Source organism: Haliotis rufescens, unplaced genomic scaffold (genome assembly GCF_023055435.1).
Source record: "Haliotis rufescens isolate VD_foot unplaced genomic scaffold, xgHalRufe1.0.p SCAF_18, whole genome shotgun sequence".
Taxonomy (NCBI): Eukaryota; Metazoa; Mollusca; class Gastropoda; order Lepetellida; family Haliotidae; genus Haliotis; species Haliotis rufescens.
This window is the reverse complement of record NW_025963868.1, coordinates 30827582-30851331: the sequence shown is the minus strand read 5'-3', so window position 1 is coordinate 30851331 and position 23750 is coordinate 30827582. Positions and strand designations below refer to the sequence as shown.

General features: G+C 44.2%; 1 protein-coding gene across 1 annotated transcript; it reads left to right on the top strand.

The window, feature by feature from the left end:
• The first annotated feature begins 2503 nt into the window (after window positions 1-2503).
• LOC124115504 (phospholipid scramblase 2-like) lies at window positions 2504-21583 on the top strand. The gene is made up of 6 exons (XM_046476519.2): window positions 2504-2727; window positions 9107-9184; window positions 13007-13202; window positions 14046-14157; window positions 15364-15463; window positions 19747-21583. Exons 1-6 carry the CDS (start codon window positions 2562-2564, stop codon window positions 19836-19838), a joined length of 744 nt encoding a protein of 247 aa, XP_046332475.2. The 5' UTR covers window positions 2504-2561; the 3' UTR covers window positions 19839-21583.
• The last annotated feature ends 2167 nt before the right edge of the window (window positions 21584-23750 follow it).

Genomic DNA, 23750 nt, shown 5'->3' with positions numbered 1-23750 from the left:
TTAGACGACTGGGCCAGGGTGCGGCGATAGCGGTCCTCAATGGCGGGGTCTTCCACTTCGCGACCTGTCTTCAGTGCTCCAAGTCACCCTGTAACTCTGCATCAACTTGGTGGTGGTCATCGTTTTTGTATAGTGCATCATTCGGAAGGTCCGGGGTTCGATCCCCGACCGCGTCATACCAAAAGACGTTAAAAGATGGTACTTGTTGTTACCCTGTCTGGCGCTCGACATTAAGGGGATAAAACAAGGACTGGTCGGCTCGGAGTCAGTATACTGTGCAATGCCGGGGCGAACCGGGATTCCAACCCACGGTCATACTTTCATAGGTTTCTGGTGCACCCAAGGACGCAACTCTGCACAGCGAATCGCGACGCCCCCTGCCACAATCAATCAGATTATCACAAATACTACTTTGATTGATACTTCACCTGAGAACACGTCATCGTTTTAGTGATTTGATCAGCTGCTGTATTGTCCTTTTACCCTTTCAAGTTTCATTCACAAATAAATTTTTCACTCTCAGCCAGCAAGTATTTTGAGTAAAGGGTCACCACAAAATGTACCAATCAACTAGGCACAGGTATATAAAAAAGAAGGAGTATTGTTAAGATAATTTCTGCGTCTTTGATCAGGCAGAGACAAATACTATTGATAACACCCCAACTATCAAAACATAATTTGCTGATCGGGGTATCAAAAATGGGCTGTATTTCCCTTCTATCAAAACATTCGACAATAATCTGTGGTTATCCATGACAGGCTGTCGTTAAAAACGGCCTCATGTCAGAAAAGTGCAATAGTGATGCAGGTCTCAGACGTTTACCATTTCGGTGAAACCCACGAGCACGGGTATGGTGCTGACAAACCTAGAAACATAATCGGGGCGAACACAATTTTCTGGCGTGCCCAAGGGACGCAACTCTGCACAGCGAATCGCGGCGCCTTAGACGACCGGGCCACCCGTGGCCCCCTGTGCTGTGAGTGGGGTATTCATCTTCAACTGCGGCGTGGTATCTCAGTTAGCTAGCAATATAAACTCGGCATTAGTCCGGACTAGTACACACACGCATATACGCACGCACACGCACACACACATACGCACGCACGCATATGCACGCACAGAAACACACGGGGGTGCATGCACGTCGCTATATTCTTGAACGAGGCGTTCAACCCATTTCACCTCCCCACCCCATAAACCATTCTCTGCGTGAAGCGGTGACAGCTACCAGTTATTAACGTCTGTTGAAATGACGCGAACGGGAATCGAAACCCCGACCTTTCGATCGCTCCCCGGGCAGACACTCTATCCACTGCACCATGGAGTGAGTGAGTATGGTTTTACGCCGCTATTAGCAATATTCCAGAAATATCACGGCGGGGGACACCAGAAATGGGCTTCACACATTGTACCCATGTCGGGAATCGAACCCGGGTCTTCGGCGTGACGAGCGAACGCTTTAACCACTAGGCTACCCGACCGCCCCACTGCACCATGGAGGCGGTCTCAGTTGGGTTTTGAGGGGAGGTGAGGTGAAATTGGGTTTATTGCACTTATATAGCGACGTGCATGCACGTGTGTGTGTGTTGCTGCTTGTACTAGTCCAGACTGATGTCGATTCATAGTGCTAGCGCACTGAGATACAATGCCGCAGTTTAACATGAATACCCCACTCAGACACAGTATACTGACTCCGAGCCGACCAGTCCTTGTTTTAGCCCCTTAATACCGAGCGCCAGACAGGGTAACAACAAGTACCATCTTTTAGCGTCTTTTGGTATGACGCGGTCGGGGATCGAGCCCCGGACCTTCCGCTCTCCGGTTTTTGAACTAGGGAGATATCTCAGTTAATCAAGCTCGATGGGTTGGTAAATTTCATTGCATCGTATCCAGCGTTGGTCGATCCTCGATGTTAAGCACTGGATTGTCTTGTCTAGACTATTTCTATGTGAGTGAGTGAGTATGGTTTTACGCCGCTTTTAGCAATATTTCAGCAATGGGCTTCACACATTGTACCCATATCGGGAATCGAACCCGGGTCTTCGACGTGACGAGCGAACGCTTTAACCACTGGGCTACCCGACCGCCCCCCCCTATTTATATGTAGCTGGAAAATGCGACGTTAAACACAACAAAGACTGTCATCATGACTACTTGCAAACCTCTTAATAAAACCTGAGAAAACACGTTTGTAAGTTAAAAGTCAAATTAATTCGAGAATGTTTTTAAATTTTTTGTAATAATAAAATAAATCAATGCTGGGTGATGATTAACCTTATAAAGTTTCTTATCAGTGTCGGTCATGACAACCTTAAAAAATCAATACTTGTTTTATTATTTTATTCAAATGCAAGAAGTAGCTAAAATTTAGATCTACGCGTATAATAAATTTATTGCGATTTTGCTGTTTTAGCGTTTCAAAAGCCGTTCAGACCAGCGATAACCGTGTTCTCGGACATCACGCGCAGCATTGAAACGCATCGCGGGTGTGTCTCTTCCGGTGTTTTTTGAGACTCGCCATAAGCAGTTAGGCCCTTCAACGAACACAACGACTAAGAAAATGGCGGCGGTAGTAACTCAACCAGCTGAAGGCAAAGGTGCCCAAATGCAAATGATTGCTCAGCCACCCCCGACTGTAATGATGCCACAAGGCTTACCCCCGGGTCTTGCATATCTTGGTGGTTTGCCTGAAATTAGGATTCATCAGATATTTGACATGCTTGAAGGTAAGTGACACAATGCAAATGCCTGTCGCAAAGTCGTTTGGTGGGTTTCTCGAAATTTGAGAACAGGTTATATTCACGAGATGACAGCTTTGTTTTTTGTCTAATTACGTGGCATTGGGGTATATTTTATCATATTATGATTGTGTGGAGTTCGGGAAAGGATCGCGAGGCCAGAACTCTCGCTGTCTTTGAGTTTGGGGTTTGACACGGAGTGCGTGTGTACGCGAGGCAGCTTACCGTAGTGACTGTCATGAACGTTGTTGATAAAATGGGTGTTAAGCTATTTGAATCGTTCCGTACACTCGGTGCATTGTATTAATTAAGGTCTCAAGACTCACTAGCAACACAATTAGTACGTGGTTTTATCACAATCCAGAAAAAGATCAGGAAATGGCCGTTCTTGAGTTTTGTATTGTTTACAAATTATGTCGCAATACGTTTTGTTGCGCGCTTACGAAATAATCCTGGATTAGGTCAGCCTGGCAACAGCGTTGCTGGGGTCATTGAGTGTATATTTTCAACTCTATAGCTGTCACTGAATATGGATATTATTTAGGAGTGTTCATATTTATCTAAGATTGCAGGGGCACACTATTTAAAAAACACCAGTTTTGACAGTTCAGGGATGGTAGCGGGTCAAAACGCCCTCATGTCAGAACCCCCTGCACAAAGTCCTAATGGCCACATAGAAAATAAAGAAGACTCAAGTATTGTGTCACATTAACTGTATTATATACATTGTGGAACAGATCGTAACAACATTTGCACACAGATCTTAATTCAGCAATACTTAGCATTAAGCCCTCACATATAAAGGGGCACCGATCTAAAGCAATTCCCCGGGACTGAGTGTTGCCTTTGTTATTGTTTATCCCCGTGAGTATCCGGAGGGTATAGCAGAAATATAGACTAGTTCGCGACCTGTGCTGTGCAATTCGTAAGCGCATTTATCACTTTTATTGATAGTATAAGGGCGTATGGTCACATTGATCAACAAAATGAAATAGTTTTTGGAAATAATAAGGAAATGTAGGTATCTTTGTGGGTAGCATCGGTAATGGTGACGACGTTTTGATAAATCACTTGCTTGGTAATTTACACTATTTGACTTGCAACACAAAGTAAATATTTCTCCTGAGCATTGCTTATTTTATTGTGTTTATATTTTTTAAGTCAATATTTGCATTAAGGAAATTCATTAAACGCCTGAATATTCAGTTATTTTACAAATTGAATGAAAATATGTCCCTCAGTATTATTATGGCAACTAATTCCAAACATTTTTATGTTTAATATCATCACCAAGAGGCTGAAAATATTACCATGAAAAGTACATTTCTATATTGTTTGGCTACTAATCCTACATAATAATCTATTGTGATGTTTTTCGGCCCTTTTGATCGTATTAATCAATTTAAGTCGATCTGGTAAAGAAATGGACAGATTTTTCAGTCAAAATGACTGAAATATTTACACATTTTATAAATTGCCTGAGAGAATCACATTTTGCAAACTGACTGTATTATATACACATGCTTACAAAGGAAAAGACTTGTGAAAACAACATCTATCGCACATCAAAGAATTTCCCAACCAAGACGTTGAGGAACCAGAATGAATCTGTCCAATGCTACAGCATATGAAGGAAAACAAAATGCAAATATATTTACAACCTATCAAATTTATGGGTATAGTTTTAGGCAGCTTCCTTGTTCGAGGAATGTATCCGTGAATATCCACTCAAAGGAACAATATCCCACACGTCTGCAGCTGTACAAAGAAACTTATTCCATGTCACGTGTATCTGTAACAATCAAATATTTTAAAATATATATATCGTTTCCGGATATTATAACCCGTGTTCGTTTCTCAACTGATCACTTAGATTGTTTCAGGTGTCTCACATAGGTCTCAGAGGTTGGCCGAGAAAGCCCACAATACAACTTTTTTCATAACGTCCACGGTTCCTAAAAAATCCATTGAGTTAGATAACGATGAGCAATCAATGAACGTATTATCAGTTAGCCCTTTCAACAAAGTATGTTGTTCTGACATCGGCACTTCACGCCATGATATCAGTGTATTGCCTTTGTTTTAGTATACCTAGACATGTAATCACTTACTTTTGACATAGCCACTGTGCAAGATAACAGTGATTAATCAATCAATGTATTTTCTGTTGTTGTTTTTTATTTACTAGGAACGATCTGTTGATTTACAAAAAAGTTGGTGGCCATATTGACTTTTGAGTTTTGAGACCGTTCTGACATGAGGCCATTTTTAACGACACCCCGTTGTGGATAACCACAGATTATTGTCTGATGTGTTGATAGAAGTGAAATACACCAAACCGCCCATTGTTGATACCCCGATCAGCAAATTATGTTTTGATAGTTGGGGCGTTATCAATAGTATTTGTCTCTGCCTGATCAAAGATGCGGAAATTATCTCAACAATACTTCTTTTTTTTATATACCTGTGCCTAGTTGATTGGTACATTTTGGGGGGCCCAGTCATCTGAGGTGCTGCGATTCGCTGTGCAGAGTTGCATCCCTTGGGCACGCCAGAATCCTATGATTGTGGGTAAGAATCCTGGTTCGCCCCGATGATGTTTCTAGGTTTGTCAGCACCATACCCGTGCTCGTGGGTATCACCGAAGTGGTAGACGTCTGAGACCTGAATCACTTCAGGCTTTCCTCCCACATTAAGCTGACACGCCGCGATATAACTGGAATACTGTTAATAGCCATGTTAATCCCAACTCACTCAATCTTTTAGTAGACTTGGAGCAAGGCTACTTAGAAACCTAGTTAACATTTCACATGTTCAGCGCTGCCAGGTGCAAATTTGAGTAAAACTAAGTCGATCGATAAACAACTTGAATAAATACGATAAGTTGTAGTTGCATAATTTCCTCCAGGTTCTGATTTACTTCTTGCTAGTGCAGATAATATTAATAGGTAATAATATGCATGACTTTGTTAACTTTTATCGCAATATCTCAACTCACATGATTTTGCCATTGTAAACACCAGCGGTATTCAGTGTTAGAAATTGACACTTGTTGTTTTGTCCTTGCAAAGTTTAGGTATAAAAATAAGAACTAGTAGATATTTGACATTTTTAAGTGTTTTGCTTTATGTTCTTATTATGAGGACTAGTGGACATGAAATATTCAGTTTCTGCAGCTGGGTATTGCACAGTATTGTCAATTTTTTATCTAGGATTTCAAACATAGTGATCTTGGAAGGGTGGGAAATTGGTATTTCGTTTAACATTGCATTTAATACAATAATGTCAAATTACATGGTCAGCTTTTTTCATTTTTGGTTGGGGGCGGTCGTGTCGCCTAGTGGTTAAAGCGCTTAAAGCGTTAAAATAACGGAGCTGTGTGTGATTGCGGGAGATTGCTGTGTTTGAATCGTTTCCATTTGTACTGCTACACCCTTGGGTGATCCCGCTACACCCTTGGGAGTTCCATGATGTTTTACGTACATATTTGTGTACTCGTGATTATTCATGACTTGAGAGTTAAAATTTGACCATGTGGGAGTCTGATACTGTGATGATGTCTGACAGAAGAAACATTGTTTTGAACTTTGCTCCCTCAGATTTTGTTGGTTGTGCGACAACAACTTGAAAGGACACTCACTATATTTACATGAAAATTTAATTTCACCTGCTGTCCTAACCCAACCCTTTCATGTACCATCTTCCCAAGGCAAGGGAGTTAACTGACTATAAGAGTAAAGTTACCACGGTTACCAAACTAGGCTTGAATTACGGGCTCGATCGTAGCTCACCAGTGGCTAGTGTGAATATGTCCCATCTATGACCCTCCTATTGACCAATCAGATTCCATCTCTCTGTTTTATTGTACGCTAAACAATGACCACAAGTCATTATGTTCGGCCTCTTTAAGGATGATGATCAAAAGTACAAGCAATGTTTTAATAATGACGACAGCCTCAATAGAATCCGACCTCGGCCATGTCGGGCAAGTCCGTTTTATGCACAGGTGGGTATTTCCCGCATATCCTCACAATCCTCACGTCAATTACCTGTACCTTTTCTCCCAAAACCGGACCGCCTCTGTGGTCTTGTGGTAGAGCGTCCGCCCGGAGAGCGGAAGGTCCAGGGTTCGATCCCGGGCCGCGTCATACAAAAAGACGTTAAAAGATGGTACTTGTTGTTACCGTGTCTGGCGCTTGACATTAAGGGGCTAAAACAAGGACTGGTCGGCTCGGAGTCAGTATACTGTGTCTGAGTGGGGTATTCATGTTAAACTGCGGCATGGTATCTCAGTGAGCTAGCACTATAAATCGGCATCAGTCCAGACTAGTACAAGCAGCCACACACACACATGCACGTCGCTATATAAGTGCAATAATCTTGGATGCGACGTTAAACCCAATTTCACCTCACCTCTCCCAAAACCGAGTGTCATATCTCGCCCGCTTTTGGATGCGTTCGTTCAGCCATCACGTTTATCTGAGTTGCTCAGCTGCATCTTCAGGAACAACTCACTGGACACTCCCTTCTCAAAAATAACGTTGTCCAATATACGATGTCTTGAAATTGCAAGCGCATGTTCGAATCTCCAGAAATGTTGTCATGATAGTACAATGATTTAGCATGAAAAAAACACTTCGTTCTTCATTGCTTTTTGCGATTTATCACATAGCTAATTTATATTTGTGACTATATGGCTGCTTGAATACCTTACATCATGAAATTAATGCGTCACCAAATCCATGCGAGTGTTGACTCCTGGCCTAAGCTGCATCCTTAAATTATGGGAGTAGCCCTTCCTTTGACATTTACGGTATTCGATGTAATAAACGCCCCGCTCTAATAAGTTCCCACGGCGATATTTGCTGATATATTGAACAATCCCAATTAGCACCCCTTCCGATTGATCAATGTACACAAGGGGGCACGGTGGCCCAGTCTTCTAAGGTGCCGGGATTCGCTGTGCAGAGTTGCGTCCCTTGGGCACGCCAGAAACCTATGATTGTGGGTCCGAATCCCGGTTCGCCCCGATTATGTTTCTAGGTTTGTCAGCACCATACCCATGCTCCTGGGTTTCACCGAAGTGGTAAACGTCTGAGACCTGCATCACTTCGGGCTTTCCTCCCACATTAAGCTGACACGCCGTGATCTAACTGGAATACTGTTAAAAGCGGCGTTAAATCCAACTCACTCACTCACTCAATGTACACAAAACTTATTTATTCGTGTATAATACTCATGTGTTATATGCACCCTTAATTATGGGCAATTAATTTCTGGAAGTAATTAGCAGTGTCTTCAGTGTAAAAAGTACTGCTAACAGCTTCAGTAGCAGAGCCATTAGTGATGTCATTTGATTGTGACGTCATGGTAACCAGTGACGTCACAATGGTCTGCAAAGCATTGTGATGTAATTTCATTGCAGCGATATCTACAGTGTAGATATCGCTTGATCTAATCCAAGCCATATCTCCTGTGGGAGCCAGTTTTGGATGATAAATGAGTTTGCGCACTTGATTGAACGTATATGAGTAGTGTTGTGTATTCACCTTGACTGCTGTTACTATGTTGTTTGTGATTATATGATTATTTGACAAGGTCACCAAGAGCATAAATGCTGTGTTGTTTCAGGAAACGAATGTTGACAAGTATCGTGTTTCTGGAAGTGAATGTTAAGAATTATTGTGTTGTTGAAATTGGAGGTTTAAAATGTATCACAATATTTTTTAGATGCACAAGGACGTATTGTGACATGTATCACGATACATTGTACAAATCTAAATTTTGAATTCAGAAGCAATCTGATACATTAAGGTATGAACTGAAGTTCATAAATGGAACTAAACAAATGCAACATAATGTTTACTCAGTCAATAAATATGAAGCCATCTTGGGGCCCCGTAGGCATGCTCCAGGGCTGTGTTTGTTTGTTTGTTGTTTAACGCCGCACTCAGCAATATTCCAGCTATATGACGGCGGTCTGTAAATAATCGAGTCTGGACCACACAATCCAGTGATTGATATCATGAGCATTGATCCATGCAATATTGGGATCGATGACATGCATCAACCAAGTCAGCGAGCCTGACCACCCGATCCCGTTAGTCGCCTTTTACGACAAGCATAGTCGCATGGGTTGCTGAAGACCTATTCTACCCCGGAATCTTCACGGGTCCCAGGGCTGTGAAGGCATTTGGCAAGTATATGAGTATAATATAAAAAACACTGTTTGAAGTCACCTGATAAATCAATGGAAAAATGATATTGTGATACGTATCATGGAAGGAATAAACCTCAATTTACCGACATACCGATAATACCACACAATCTTGGTTCAGGAAGTGAATGTTGTTTTGTTTCGTTTCAGTTGTTGTTGGCTGGGAGAGAAACAACCGTTACTCCATCTGCAACCCAGCAGAGCAGCAGTTCATGTTTGCGAAGGAAGGTAAGACTCTCACTGACCACACTAGGGGAGCACCGATGTACCACCAGACAATCCCAGACAAGATACACCAACAGATTTGCCAAATTTCCACTAACATGATTTACTGACGTATCACTAAACTGCCCCTGACTGTGCAATACACTATAAGCCTACCAAAGTAATAATTCTTTGTGTTTTCTATTTAAAAAAAGTTGCATTATAATCTGATAATCATTCTAATAAATAGTCCCAAATGGTCCGATCAGAATCAAGCTTACACATTTGTGAAAATGATGTAGTCATGTGGGCGAATTTCATTGGTTCTTGACCGTAACTTATAAACTATGGCCGAAGAGCACCGATGTACCACCAGACCATCCCAGACAAGATCAATCTCATTAAAATCAGATCTTAGTTCTTGCTACCGCTAAACAAAGACCTGAGGACACCCCATTACGGGTCACGTCAGAACAACCTTTCGCGAAATTTGACCGACCAATGAAATGACTGACAAGAAATCGACATTGGCCAGTCAGAAGGCAGCTTTCTCGAGCTTTTTGACACTAGTTTCAAACTGGTGACTTCACTTCGAAACATATTTTGACGTATTCTCGATTTAAATTTTTAAAACTGATAAGAAGAACATTCTGGAATGGCTTATAGATAGCCTAGATTGTATGGATATGATCATAAAACCTATAACTGTCGTTCTGAATACCCCGTGTTCACTTTCATGATCTGGTAAGCGACACTCTGATTGGTTAGATGAAAGGTCGCTCTGACGTGACCCTTAATGGGATGTCCTCAGATCTTTGTTCAGTGATAGTGAGAACTAAGATCTGATTTTAATGAGATTGAGACAAGATTCACCAACATATTTGCCACATTTCCACTAACATGATTTACTGACGTATCACTAAATTACCCCTGATGATGCAATACGCTATAAGCCTACCAAAGTACCATTTCATTGTGTTTTCTCTATCGATATTCAAAAAGTTGCATTATAATCAATCTAATAATTAGTCCCAAATGGTCCAATCAGAATCAAGCTTACATTTTGTGAAAATGATGCAGTCATGTGGGCGATTTTCATTGGTTCTTTACCGTAACTAATAAACTATGTCCGAACAGCAAAATCCAATAGCCGACAGTCGGGAAAATGTTCAGAGATAAGTAAAAGGTCAATTTCTTTTGGTCTTCAACACTGGCTAAACCATCTTCTGGTAATGCCAAGACGTTTGTTTATACTTCGAATGACTGCAGTAAGTTCAAATGGCCAACCACGGGTAACTTTAGTGAAACACAGAAAGTTTTTCATGGCACACCTGACAGTTACAGGTTGAGAAAGGTAGAAATTTTCAATGAACCTGGCTTCGCGAATACATGTGGTTACAGCATGACCCAGTAAAGAATACTATGTCATCAGCTTGGCATAAATCATGTGAATCTAATTCAGTGACAAAGCTAAATTATCATTTGGAAGGAGTACCTTGAAGAGACATGCTGCTGGTGATCACAAACAAATATATATGACATCGCACATTGTTGCGTTAGCACATAATGTTACCTGAGAAAGAAGCCATGGGAAACATTCTGTGTATCGCTAGGGTTGTCCGTGGGTGGGGATTCTGCATCAATAACCTCCTTCCCCTCTCCTTGTTCCACTCTACAACATCCTCTCTTTCTCTCTCCCCTCAATCCCTCCCCTTCTTCCCTCCCCCTCCCCCTCCCTACCCCTCCCATTCCCTCTAAAACATCCTCTCGTTCTCTCTCCCCTCAATCCCTTCCCCCTCTTCCCTTTCCCTCTCTTCCCCTTCCCACCATTCCCTCTAAAACATCCTCTCTTTCTCTCTCCCCTCAATCCCTCCCCCCCCCTCTTCCCTCCATTCCCTCTAAAACATCCTCTCGTTCTCTCTCCCCTCAATCCCTTCCCCCTCTTCCCTTTCCCTCTCTTCCCCTTCCCACCATTCCCTCTAAAACATCCTCTCTTTCTCTCTCCCCTCAATCCCTCCCCCTCTTCCCTTTCCCTCTCTTCCCCTTCCCTCATTCCCTCGAAACCATCCTCTCTTTCTCTCTCCCCTCAATCCCTTCCCCCACTTCCCTTTCCCTCTCTTCCCCTTCCCACCATTCCCTCTAAAACATTCTCTCATTCTCTCTCCCCTCAATCCCTTCCCCCTCTTCCCTTTCCCTCTCTTCCCTTTTCCACCATTCCCTCTAAAACATCCTCTCTTTCTCTTTCCCCTCAATCCCTTCCCCCTCTTCCCTTTTCCACCATTCCCTCTAAAACATCCTCTCTTTCTCTTTCCCCTCAATCCCTTCCCCCTCTTCCCTTTCCCTCTCTTCCCTTTTCCACCATTTCCCCTAAACCATCCTCTCTTTCTCTCCCCTCAATCCCTTCCCCCTCTTCCCTTTCCCTCTCTTCCCCTTCCCACCATTCCCTCTAAAACATCCTCTCTTTCTCTCCCCTCAATCCCTTCCCCCTCTTCCCTTTCCCTCTCTTCCCCTTCCCACCATTCCCTCTAAAACATTCTCTCTTTCTCTCCCCTCAATCCCTTCCCCCTCTTCCCTTCCCCCTCTTCCCTTTCCCTCTCTTCCCCTTCCCACCATTCCCTCTAAAACATCCTCTCTTTCTCTCCCCTCAATCCCTTCCCCCTCTTCCCTTTCCCTCTCTTCCCCTTCCCACCATTCCCTCTAAAACATCCTCTCGTTCTCTCTCCCCTCAATCCCTTCCCCCTCTTCCCTTCCCCCTCTTCCCTTTCCCTCTCTTCCCCTTCCCTCATCTTGAAACCATCCTCTCTTTCTCTCTCCCCTCAATCCCTTCCCCAACTTCCCTTTCCCTCTCTTCCCCTTCCCACCATTCCCTCTAAAACATCCTCTCTTTCTCTCCCCTCAATCCCTTCCCCCTCTTCCCTTTCCCTCTCTTCCCCTTCCCACCATTCCCTCTAAAACATCCTCTCGTTCTCTCTCCCCTCAATCCCTTCCCCCTCTTCCCTTCCCCCTCTTCCCTTTCCCTCTCTTCCCCTTCCCTCATCTTGAAACCATCCTCTCTTTCTCTCTCCCCTCAATCCCTTCCCCAACTTCCCTTTCCCTCTCTTCCCCTTCCCACCATTCCCTCTAAAACATTCTCTCTTTCTCTCTCCCCTCAATCCCTTCCCCCTCTTCCCTTTCCCTCTCTTCCCCTTCCCACCATTCCCTCTAAAACATTCTCTCTTTCTCTCTCCCCTCAATCCCTTCCCCCTCTTCCCTTTCCCTCTCTTCCCCTTCCCACCATTCCCTCTAAAACATCCTCTCGTTCTCTCTCCCCTCAATCCCTTCCCCCTCTTCCCTTTCCCTCTCTTCCCCTTCCCACCATTCCCTCTAAAACATTCTCTCTTTCTCTCTCCCCTCAATCCCTCCCCTTCTTCCCTCCCCCTCCCTTCCCCTCCTTCCATTCCCTCTAAAACATCCTCTCGTTCTCTCTCCCCTCAATCCCTTCCCCCTCTTCCCTTTCCCTCTCTTCCCCTTCCCACCATTCCCTCTAAAACATCCTCTCGTTCTCTCTCCCCTCAATCCCTTCCCCCTCTTCCCTTTCCCTCTCTTCCCCTTCCCACCATTCCCTCTAAAACATCCTCTCTTTCTCCTTTCCCCTCCCTTCCCCTCTCTTCCCCCTCCCCCCTTCCCCTCCATCCCCTCCATTCCCTCTAAAACATCCTCTCTTTCTCCCCACCACTCCCTCCCCTCCCTTCATTTCTTCCCTTCCCCCCTAAAACATCTTTTCTTTCTCTCTCTCCCCACACCTTCCCCCATTAAGTCTGAGATAGAGACTGACTGACTGACCCCACTGCATGTCTCTGGTTACAGACACCGACTGCTGCATGCGACAGATGTGCGGACCGATGCGAGAGTTCAACATGAACATCACTGACAACCAAGGCCAGCAACTTATCTCCCTTTACCGCCCCTACCGATGCCGCGGAAGTCTCCTCTGGTGCTGCTACCTGCAGGAGCTGGAGATTCAGTCTCCCCCCGGCCTGACCATTGGCACAGTCAAGGAGGTGTAAGTACAAGTCTGGGGTGGAGTTGCCCCGGTAACCTATTCTTGTAGTAAGAGTTCCAGTGGATGGGGAGGACGGGGACGGGGACGTGGTTGATTGCCTGTCACATCATAGCTAGCGGCATAAATCGGCTGCATATAGCTGAAGACCTGTGAAGGTCCGGATTAGAATAGGTCTTCAGCAACCCATACTTGTCATAAGAGGCTACTAATGGGATCTCGCTGACTTGGTTGATGCATGTCATCAATCTCTATTGCGTGGATTGATGGTCATGATGACAATCACTGGATTGTCTGGCTCAAACTCAATTATTTACAGACCAGCGTCATATATGTGGAAATTTGCTGAGTATGAGACAAGTATAGGTTGCTGAAGACCTATTCTAATCCGGACCTTCACAGGTCTTCAGCTATATGCAGCCGATTCATGCCGCTAGGTATGATGTAACAGGCAATTAACCACGTCCCCCTTACTACAAGAATAGGTTAGCAAAGCAGCAACTTATTTTGAAATTATAAACAGGCATTCCGTCAACCTTGCCAAACTCAACAATGACAGTCACATCAGGATCATTTGCCATCACACTTTCTTGTGGAAGTATCGTGGTATTTTTGAGTCCTATAAAGCCCTCAAACCCACATGACACCAGGTTGCAGGGACTAGATAAATAGTGTTTTTAAATATTTAACTTAAATACCCACATGTGTTAAAACTAGTGGGTAACAGAAATTTGAATACCCAGATAGAGTTACTGATACCCAATTATTTTAAAATGCATGGGTAAAATACCCACAACACCAAAAGCTTATCTGGAGCTCTGGGATGATACTGGTTGTTGTTGACAGATGGACCGCCTGGGTGCCCAAGTACCACGTGTACGACAACAACATGACGTTAATGTTCACCATCGTCGGGGACTGCTGCTACTGCAAGTGCTGTGCCGATGTCCTGTTCCGGGTAAGCCCATCTAACACACATTGTAGCTTCACGCCTCTATTCCAAGTGCTGTGCAGAGTTGCGTCCCTTGGGCACGCAAGAAACCTATGATTGTGGGTTGGAATCCTGGTTCGCCCCGATTATGTTTCTAGGTTTGTCAACACCATACCTGTGCTCGTGGGTTTCACCGAAGTGGTAAACGTCTGAAACGTGCATCACTTCGGGCTCTCCTCCCACATTAAGCTGACACGCCGCGATATAACTGGAATACTGTTAAAAGCGGCGTTAAACCCAACTCACTCACTCCAGGTAAGTTGCTCTGACACACATTGTAGCTTCTTGCCTCCAGTGCAAGTGCTGTGCCGATCTCCTGTTCTGGGTAAGTTGATCTGACACATTGTAGCTTTCATGCCTCCGTGCAAGACAAGGTCTGGGTTCGATTCCCACATTGGTACATGTGAAGCCTATTGTGGTGCCTCCCTCCATGATAGTGGATACGGATCCGCAGATTTCCATACCTGAAGGTTCACTTTTGTGACATATGCCATTATAATGTGTGCATAAGTCATATTGTCCCCAAGACCCCCAGCTAACTTCCATAGACCCGTGAAGTTCCGGGGTAGAATAGGTCTTCAGCAACCCATGCTTGCTGTGAAAAGGCGACTATGCTTGTTGTAAGAGGCGACTAACGGATTTGGGTGGTCAGGCTCGCTGACTTGGTTGATGCAAGTCATCGTATCCAAATTGCGTCGATTTGATGCTCATGATGTCAATCACTGGATTGTCTGGTGCAGACTCAATTATTTGCAGACCGCCGTCATAGAGCTGGAATATTGCTGAGTGTGGTGTTAAACAACAAACAAACAAACTAGCTTTCAGTATTGCTTGAATGTTGCTGAAATTGCTTTGAGCAGCATAAAACCAAACACATGCATCCACGCTAGACCCCAATGCTCGTGTGATAGAGTTCAATCTGATTATGAATCTTGGTTTGTCAGCATCATGCCCTTGCTTAAGGGTTTCACTAAAATTGTAAGTCTTGGACCTGAATAAAGGTAAGATGCTGTAAGGTGAGATGCTGTGAGGACCGGATTACTGTTCAATGCAGTGTTTATTAAAACTAATCATTCTTGAGAGCTGGTGACATTTTCTCTCACTGCGTGACAATAATGTACCTTAGTTTGCTTCCTGCAGTGTCATTGAGAGTGATCTCCCTTTGTTGTGCAGGTTCTGGAGGGCGACGAAGGCCAGGAGGTGGGGCAGATTGTGAAGCATTGGGGAGGCTGTCGGGAGATCTTTGGCGGCGTCAATGACTTCAGTCTCCGATGTAAGTGCAGATTACACGACTCTGTGACAGCCATCAGTAAGGCAGACATACTTGCAGATACGACCAGTGAAAAACACACACACACACACACACACACACACATTCAGATACACACACATACACACACACAAACACACACACACACAAACACACATTCAGGTACCAGACGTACATACAATCCACAGACACACATTCACAGTCAACCACACCCAGACACACATTCAGTCAACCACACCCAGACACACATTCACAGACAACCACACCCAGACACACATTCAGTCAACCACACCCAGACACACATTCACAGACAACCACACCCAGACACACATTCAGTCAACCACACCGAGACATACATTCACAGACAACCACACCCAGACACACATTCACAGTCAACCACACCCAGACGCACATTCACAGTCAACCACACCCAGACACACATTCACAGTCAACCACACCCAGACACACATTCACAGTCAACCACACCCAGACGCACATTCAGTCAACCACACCCAGACATACATTCACAGTCAACCACACCCAGACACACATTCAGTCAACCACACCCAGACATACATTCACAGACAACCACACCCAGACACACATTCACAGTCAACCACACCCAGACGCACATTCACAGTCAACCACACCCAGACACACATTCACAGTCAACCACACCCAGACACACATTCACAGTCAACCACACCCAGACGCACATTCAGTCAACCACACCCAGACACACATTCACATTCAACCACACCCAGACACACATTCACAGTCAACCACACCCAGACGCACATTCAGTCAACCACACCCAGACACACATTCACAGTCAACCACACCCAGACATACATTCACAGACAACCACACCCAGACACACATTCACAGACAACCACATCCAGACACACATTCACAGATAACCACATCCAGACACACATTCACAGACAACCACACCCAGACACACGTTCAGACAACCACACCCAGACACACATTCACAGACAACCACACCCAGACACACATTCACAGACAACCACATCCAGACACACATTCAGACAACCACATCCAGACACACGTTCAGTCAACCACACCCAGACACACGTTCAGTCAACCACACCCAGACACACATTCACAGACAACCACATTCAGACACACATTCACAGATAACCACACCCAGACACACATTCACAGACAACCACACCCAGACACACATTCACAGACAACCACATCCAGACACACATTCACAGATAACCACACCCAGACACACGTTCAGTCAACCACACCCAGACACACGTTCAGTCAACCACACCCAGACACACATTCACAGACAACCACATTCAGACACACATTCACAGATAACCACACCCAGACACACGTTCAGTCAACCACACCCAGACACACATTCACAGACAACCACATCCAGACACACATTCACAGATAACCACACCCAGACACACGTTCAGTCAACCACACCCAGACACACATTCAGTCAACCACACCCAGACTAACATTCAGTCAACCACACCCAGACGTACATTCACAGATAACCACACCCAGACACACATTCACAGACAACCACACCCAGACACACATTCACAGACAGCCACACCCAGACACACATTCACAGTCAACCACACCCAGACACACACACAGACACACATTCACAGACAACCACACCCAGACACACATTCACAGACAACCATGCACAGACACACGTTCAGCAACCACACCCAGACACACATTCAGTCAACCACACCCAGACACACATTCACAGATAACCATACCCAGACACACATTCACAGACAACCACACCCAGACACACATTCACAGACAGCCACACCTAGACACACATTCACAGACAGCCACACCCAGACACACATTCACAGTCAACCACACCCAGACACACATTCAGTCAACCACACCCAGACACACATTCAGACAACCATGTACAGACACACATTCACAGACAACCACACCCAGACACACATTCACAGTCAACCACACCCAGACACACATTCAGTCAACCACACCCAGACACACATTCACAGATAACCATACCCAGACACACATTCACAGACAACCACACCCAGACACACATTCACAGACAGCCACACCCAGACACACATTCACAGTCAACCACACCCAGACACACATTCACAGACATCCATCCTTGGTCTTGTGGTAGAGCGTCCGCCGGGAGAGCGGAAGGTCCGGGGTTCGATCCCCGGCCGCGTCATACCAAAAGACGTTAAAAGATGGTACTTGTTGTTACCCTGTCTGGCGCTCGGCATTAAGGGGCTAAAACAAGGACTGGTCGGCTCGGAGTCAGTATACTGTGTCTGAGGGGGGTATTCATGTTAAACTGCGGCATGGTATCTCAGTGAGCTAGCACTATAAATCGGCATCAGTCCGGACTAGTACAAGCAGCCACACAAACACACACACGTACATGCACGTCGCTATATAAGTGCAATAATCTTGAACGCGCCGTTAAACCCAATTTCACCTCACATCCAGACACACATTCAGTCAACCACACCCACACCCACATTCACAGATAACCACACCCAGACACACATTCGCAGACAGCCATACCCAGACACACATTCACAGTCAACCGCACCCAGACACACATTCAGTCAACCACACCCAGACACACATTCACAGTCAACCACACCCAGACACACATTCACAGTCAACCACACCCAGACACACATTCACAGTCAACCACACCCAGACACACATTCAGTCAACCACACCCAGGCACACATTCACAGTCAACCACACCCAGACACACATTGTCAACCACACCCACACCCACATTCAGTCAACCACACCCAGACACACATTCACAGACAACCACACCCACATTCAGTCAACCACACCCAGACACACATTCACAGTCAACCACACCCACACCCACATTCAGTCAACCACACCCAGACGCACATTCACAGACAACCACACCCAGACACACATTCTGTCAACCACACCCAGACACACATTCTGTCAACCACACCCAGACACACATTCTGTCAACCACACCCAGACACACACACACATTCTGTCAACCACACCCAGACACACATTCACAGTCAACCACACCCACACCCACACCCACATTCAGTCAACCACACCCAGACACACATTCTGTCAACCACACCCAGACACACATTCTGTCAACCACACCCAGACACACATTCAGTCAACCACACCCAGACACACATTCTGTCAACCACACCCAGACACACATTCTGTCAACCACACCCAGACACACATTCACAGTCAACCACACCCAGACACACATTCACAGTCAACCACACCCACACCCACATTCAGTCAACCACACCCAGACACACATTCACAGACAACCACACCCACACCCACATTCAGTCAACCACACCCAGACACACATTCACAGTCAACCACACCCAGACACACATTCTGTCAACCACACCCAGACACACATTCACAGACAACCACACCCACACCCACATTCAGTCAACCACACCCAGACACACATTCACAGACAACCACACCCACACCCACATTCTGTCAACCACACCCAGACACACATTCACAGACAACCACACCCAGACACACATTCAGTCAACCGCACCCAGAGACACATTCTGTCAACCACACCCAGACACACATTCACAGTCAACCACACCCACACCCACATTCAGTCAACCACAACCAGACACACATTCACAGTCAACTACACCCAGACACATATTCAGACACACATATTCAGACACACATTCACAGTCAACCACACCCAGACACACGTTCACAGACACACATTCACTGACAGCCACAATAGACACCAGTTCACAGACACACGTTCACAGACACACATTCACTGACAGCCACAATAGACACCAGTTCACAGACACACGTTCACAGACACACATTCACTGACAGCCACAATAGACACCAGTTCACAGACACACGTTCACTGACAGCCACACATTCACTGACAGCCACAATAGACACCAGTTCACAGACACACATTCACAGACACACATTCACAGACACACATTCACTGACAGCCACAATAGACATCAGTTCACAGACACACATTCACAGATACACGTTCACAGACACACATTCACTGACAGCCACAATAGACACCAGTTCACAGACACCAGTTCACAGACACACATTCACAGACACACATTCACAGACACACATTCACTGACAGCCACAATAGACACCAGTTCACAGACACACGTTCACAGACACACATTCACCGACACACATTCACCCATTCCTTCTACTTTCAGTTCCCCCCAACATGGACGTCTTGACCAAGTCCATTCTACTGGGCGCCACCTTCCTCATTGACTTCAACTACTTTGAACACCAAAAGAACTAGATTTGAGGTTCCCATGGGAACAGTTGCCAAGGCTTCAGAACAAGACCTCAATATTTTATTTTGTATAAAGACGTACAGTTTCAGTTGGTCATGGCTTTCTATCTCCGTCAATGCACCGTGGCCACTTCATTCAGGATAGCAACATGGATTGCAATATGTATAATCTGGGTATAACTTGTGTTTAATTTTTCACGAATAATAACAGCTAATATTCTGTCTGATATTCTTTTCATGCAACAGTGCTGGAAATTAAACATGATTGTCAAAGGTTCTTTGCCATAACCCTAAAGATAGAATTCAAGATTTTGGAAAGCCTTCGTTCAAATACTAAGAGAACAACCCAAGGCTCCAGGAGCCCTCTTGCACAATGCGATCTTAGCGCTAAGACTATTGTATGCCTATGTTAATGTATGGGAGTTACAATAGTCTTAGCGCAAAGATCGTTTTGTGCAAGTGGGACCAGGAGCCCTCTTCGAACACTGTACATGTTATTTGACACGTTATTGATCCACGATGAAATTGATGGACATATTGTAATAAAGGTCTGATGTTTTTCAGCTTGTATATGTAAACCTTATAGTGCCTCATAAGGTAGCTAGGTTTGTATACTTCCCAGGGAGATGAGAACGAAATTTGAGTGCAAAAATGTCCGTTAATTATTATTTTTATATCTGGTAAATAATGATAACCTAGATGCATGGTAGCATCGTGTTTTAGTATCACAGTTAGTTATGTTCGCCTTAACGAGCCTTCGAACCATCGGTCCATTAGCCAGGAGAAATGTCATTTATTATCGGCTCCCTCTTAATGAAATTATTGTGGATATTTTACAGCATAATTTTACAATATTTTATATGTTCATATTTTTATTATTACATTTGGCATAATGTTTCTTGTCTTAATCAGTTGTGTGACCTGTTCTTTGTATCATACTGAATTTGTATTTCATGTTTTGTTGTGTTGTATATTTCTTCAATGAACATGTATATAAAGGGATCGTCTGATTGCTCCATTGTTAAAGTATTTTAGATTGTTTTAGACATGTCCTTTTACAGGGGGGGGTGTGTGTCTTGAAGTTCACCTTGCTTTAGTGGTACCTTGCCGAACATATCAGGGATGTATTTAGGATTCCAAACCCAGTGCCGTAAAAGGTGACTATGCTTGCCGTAAAAGGCGAATAACGGGATCGGGTTGTCAGGCTCGCGGACTTGGTTGATGCATGTCATCGATCCCTATTGGTGGATCGATGCTCATAATCACTGGATTGTCTGGTCCAGACTCGATTTTTTACAGACTGCCGTCATATAGCTGAAATATTGCTGAGTGCGGCGTTAAACAACAAACCAACCAACCTAACCCAGTGCCTCTTGCAGGCAAATTTGGAAAAATAATTGATAAATGTTCAAACCTGCATTTTCATTATGTTCTTATAAATTGGGACATTTTAATTTTTAGCTTTTTTTTGCTGCAGATGTAGGTTAATCCCTGTGTTCATTTGTTTGTAATCAAGATTGACATTTATTCCATGTTCAGATAGATGTGGCAGACATCTTAGAAACATTGTGCATAATTGTTTTAAATAACATGTTTCAATTTTTATTGAACTTTGAACTTCTTCATTTTCACCCTTTGTAGAAGAGATGACAATCAATGAAGTCTTTTGTCCAGTTGCTTCTTACAGTAGTTTAATTCACAGCTCAATTCACTGCTCAATTCCTTCTGAAGAATGTGGTGTTGATGCTCAACAGTGTCGATTATTTCTAGTACAGAGGACATGGAATATCTTCATCCCTGTCTACAGGACATTCAATGTCAGGACACGCCATCATCTGATGAAAATGACTGATTTCTCATATCTGTTGTTCTGACGTTTCAAGAGTATAGACTACCATGCTTCAAATCCCCATACTCCTTACCAGGCCATCTCGTTACCAGGTGTAGCTATACCATCCACATGTGGAAATAGTGTAGCTGTATACCATCCATACGTGGAAATAGTGTAGCTATATACCATCCATACGTGGAAATAGTGTAGCTATATACCATCCACATGTGGAAATAGTGTAGCTATACCATCCATACGTGGAAATAGTGTAGCTATATCCTGTATATACCATCCATACGTGGAAATAGTGTAGCTATAAACCATCCATACGTGGAAATAGTGTAGCTATGTCCCGTATATACCATCCATACGTGGAAATAGTGTAGCTATAAACCATCCATACGTGGAAATAGTATAGCTATATCCCGTATATACCATCCATACGTGGAAATAGTGTAGCTATAAACCATCCATACGTGGAAATAGTATAGCTATATCCCGTATATACCATCCATTCGTGGAAATAGTGTAGCTATATCCCATCCATATGTGGAAATAGTGTAGCTATGTCCCGTATATACCATCCATATGTGGAAATAGTGTAGCTATGTCCCGTATATACCATCCATACAAGGAAATAGTATAGCTAAATCCCGTATATACCATCCATACGTGGAAATAGTGTAGCTATGTCCTGTTCAGTAGGTGGAAGTCTGTGGCTATATCCTATATACCAGCCGTTCATGGAAATAGTGTAAAACTGTGTCCTGTATACAATCCTTACAAGGGAAAAGGATATATATATATATATCATGTACTGTATGTAGAAATGTGTGTACTCTGTATGACATCCATATATGGGAGCAATGTGATGTATTCCTGTGTACCATGTATACTGTAAATCTTGAAATTAACACAAGTTTGAACTAAATGCAAGTGGTCTTTGCTCGCATTATTAAACATCGCATTGATATCAACAATAAGACATTTTGGGTAGCAGAAACACCAACTTAGACATTCGCTGAAACAACTATGTAGTCGACATCACTGTTTATTGAGCAGCACTTGTAACAAGTATCTAAACAATGTCATCCTGTGAATTGTCACTACTGGGGTCAAGACAAGAGTTCTGATCACACCTCCAAGGCCAGACAGACGCCACCCACGCAACATGGTGTCTTTGTGACTGCGTCAAAGGCCGACATGAGCCAGCGCGCATGGATAGGCTTCATCACACTAATTTTTAGATCGACAGCCTTCGTCTTGTCACTCGCCTTCAAGTTTGTTGACACTTCCTTCCTTAATACCAGTCAAGAGAATAGACACAAAAAGTATCTGTTGTTCTAAGGAAACACAATGTATTGTTTTAGCGGAAGTACTGTACTCGTTGCTATTTGGTGTGTGATTGGATTAAGGTGAGGATTCTCCTGTTAACCTGACAGAAGACATTTTCTTTATATATCAATCCACTGATGTGTGAGAGGAGGGGTGTCGCATTCATATTGAGTCACATTTTTGGCTAGGGGCCAGCGGTCGCATTCTTTTGGAGACGCATTAATTTCACGATTTACAGTATATGTGCAGGTAGTGTTGTATTCCTATGTCCAGTACAGCCTAGTGTTCCTTCAGCTCAATGTGTTTCCTTCATTCTTTACCTGGGGGGCACGGGTGGCCAAGTCGTCTAAGGCGCCGCAATTCGCTGTGCAGAGTTGCGTCCCTTGGGCACGCCAGAAACCTATGATTGTGGGTTCGAATCCCGGTTCACCCTGATTATGTTTCTAGGTTTGTCAGCACCATACCCGTGCTCGTGGGTTTCACCGAAGTGGTAAACGTCTGAGACCTGCATCACTTCGGGCTTTCCTCCCACATTAAGCTGACACGCCGTGATATAACTGGAATACTGTTAAAAGCGGCGTTAAACCAAACTCACTCACTCACTCATTCTTTACCTGTATTGTCTAGGGTTGAAACGATACATCGTGAGCTTTCATGTGACATACTTTACACGATACGTCTTTTCTGTATCAATACAATATATACTTGCTGAAATAAATTACTTACTACTGTTTAATACTCCCTGCTGTTTT

Excerpts from the sequence above, each read along its gene's own strand:
- LOC124115504 (XM_046476519.2), top strand. The coding sequence starts at position 2,562 with ATGGCGGCGGTAGTAACTCAACCAGCTGAAGGCAAAGGTGCCCAAATG. Across the intron at positions 2,728-9,106 it reads GATATTTGACATGCTTGAAG|TTGTTGTTGGCTGGGAGAGA; the intron begins GTAAGTGACACA and ends GTTTCGTTTCAG. Across the intron at positions 13,203-14,045 it reads ATTGGCACAGTCAAGGAGGT|ATGGACCGCCTGGGTGCCCA; the intron begins GTAAGTACAAGT and ends TGTTGTTGACAG.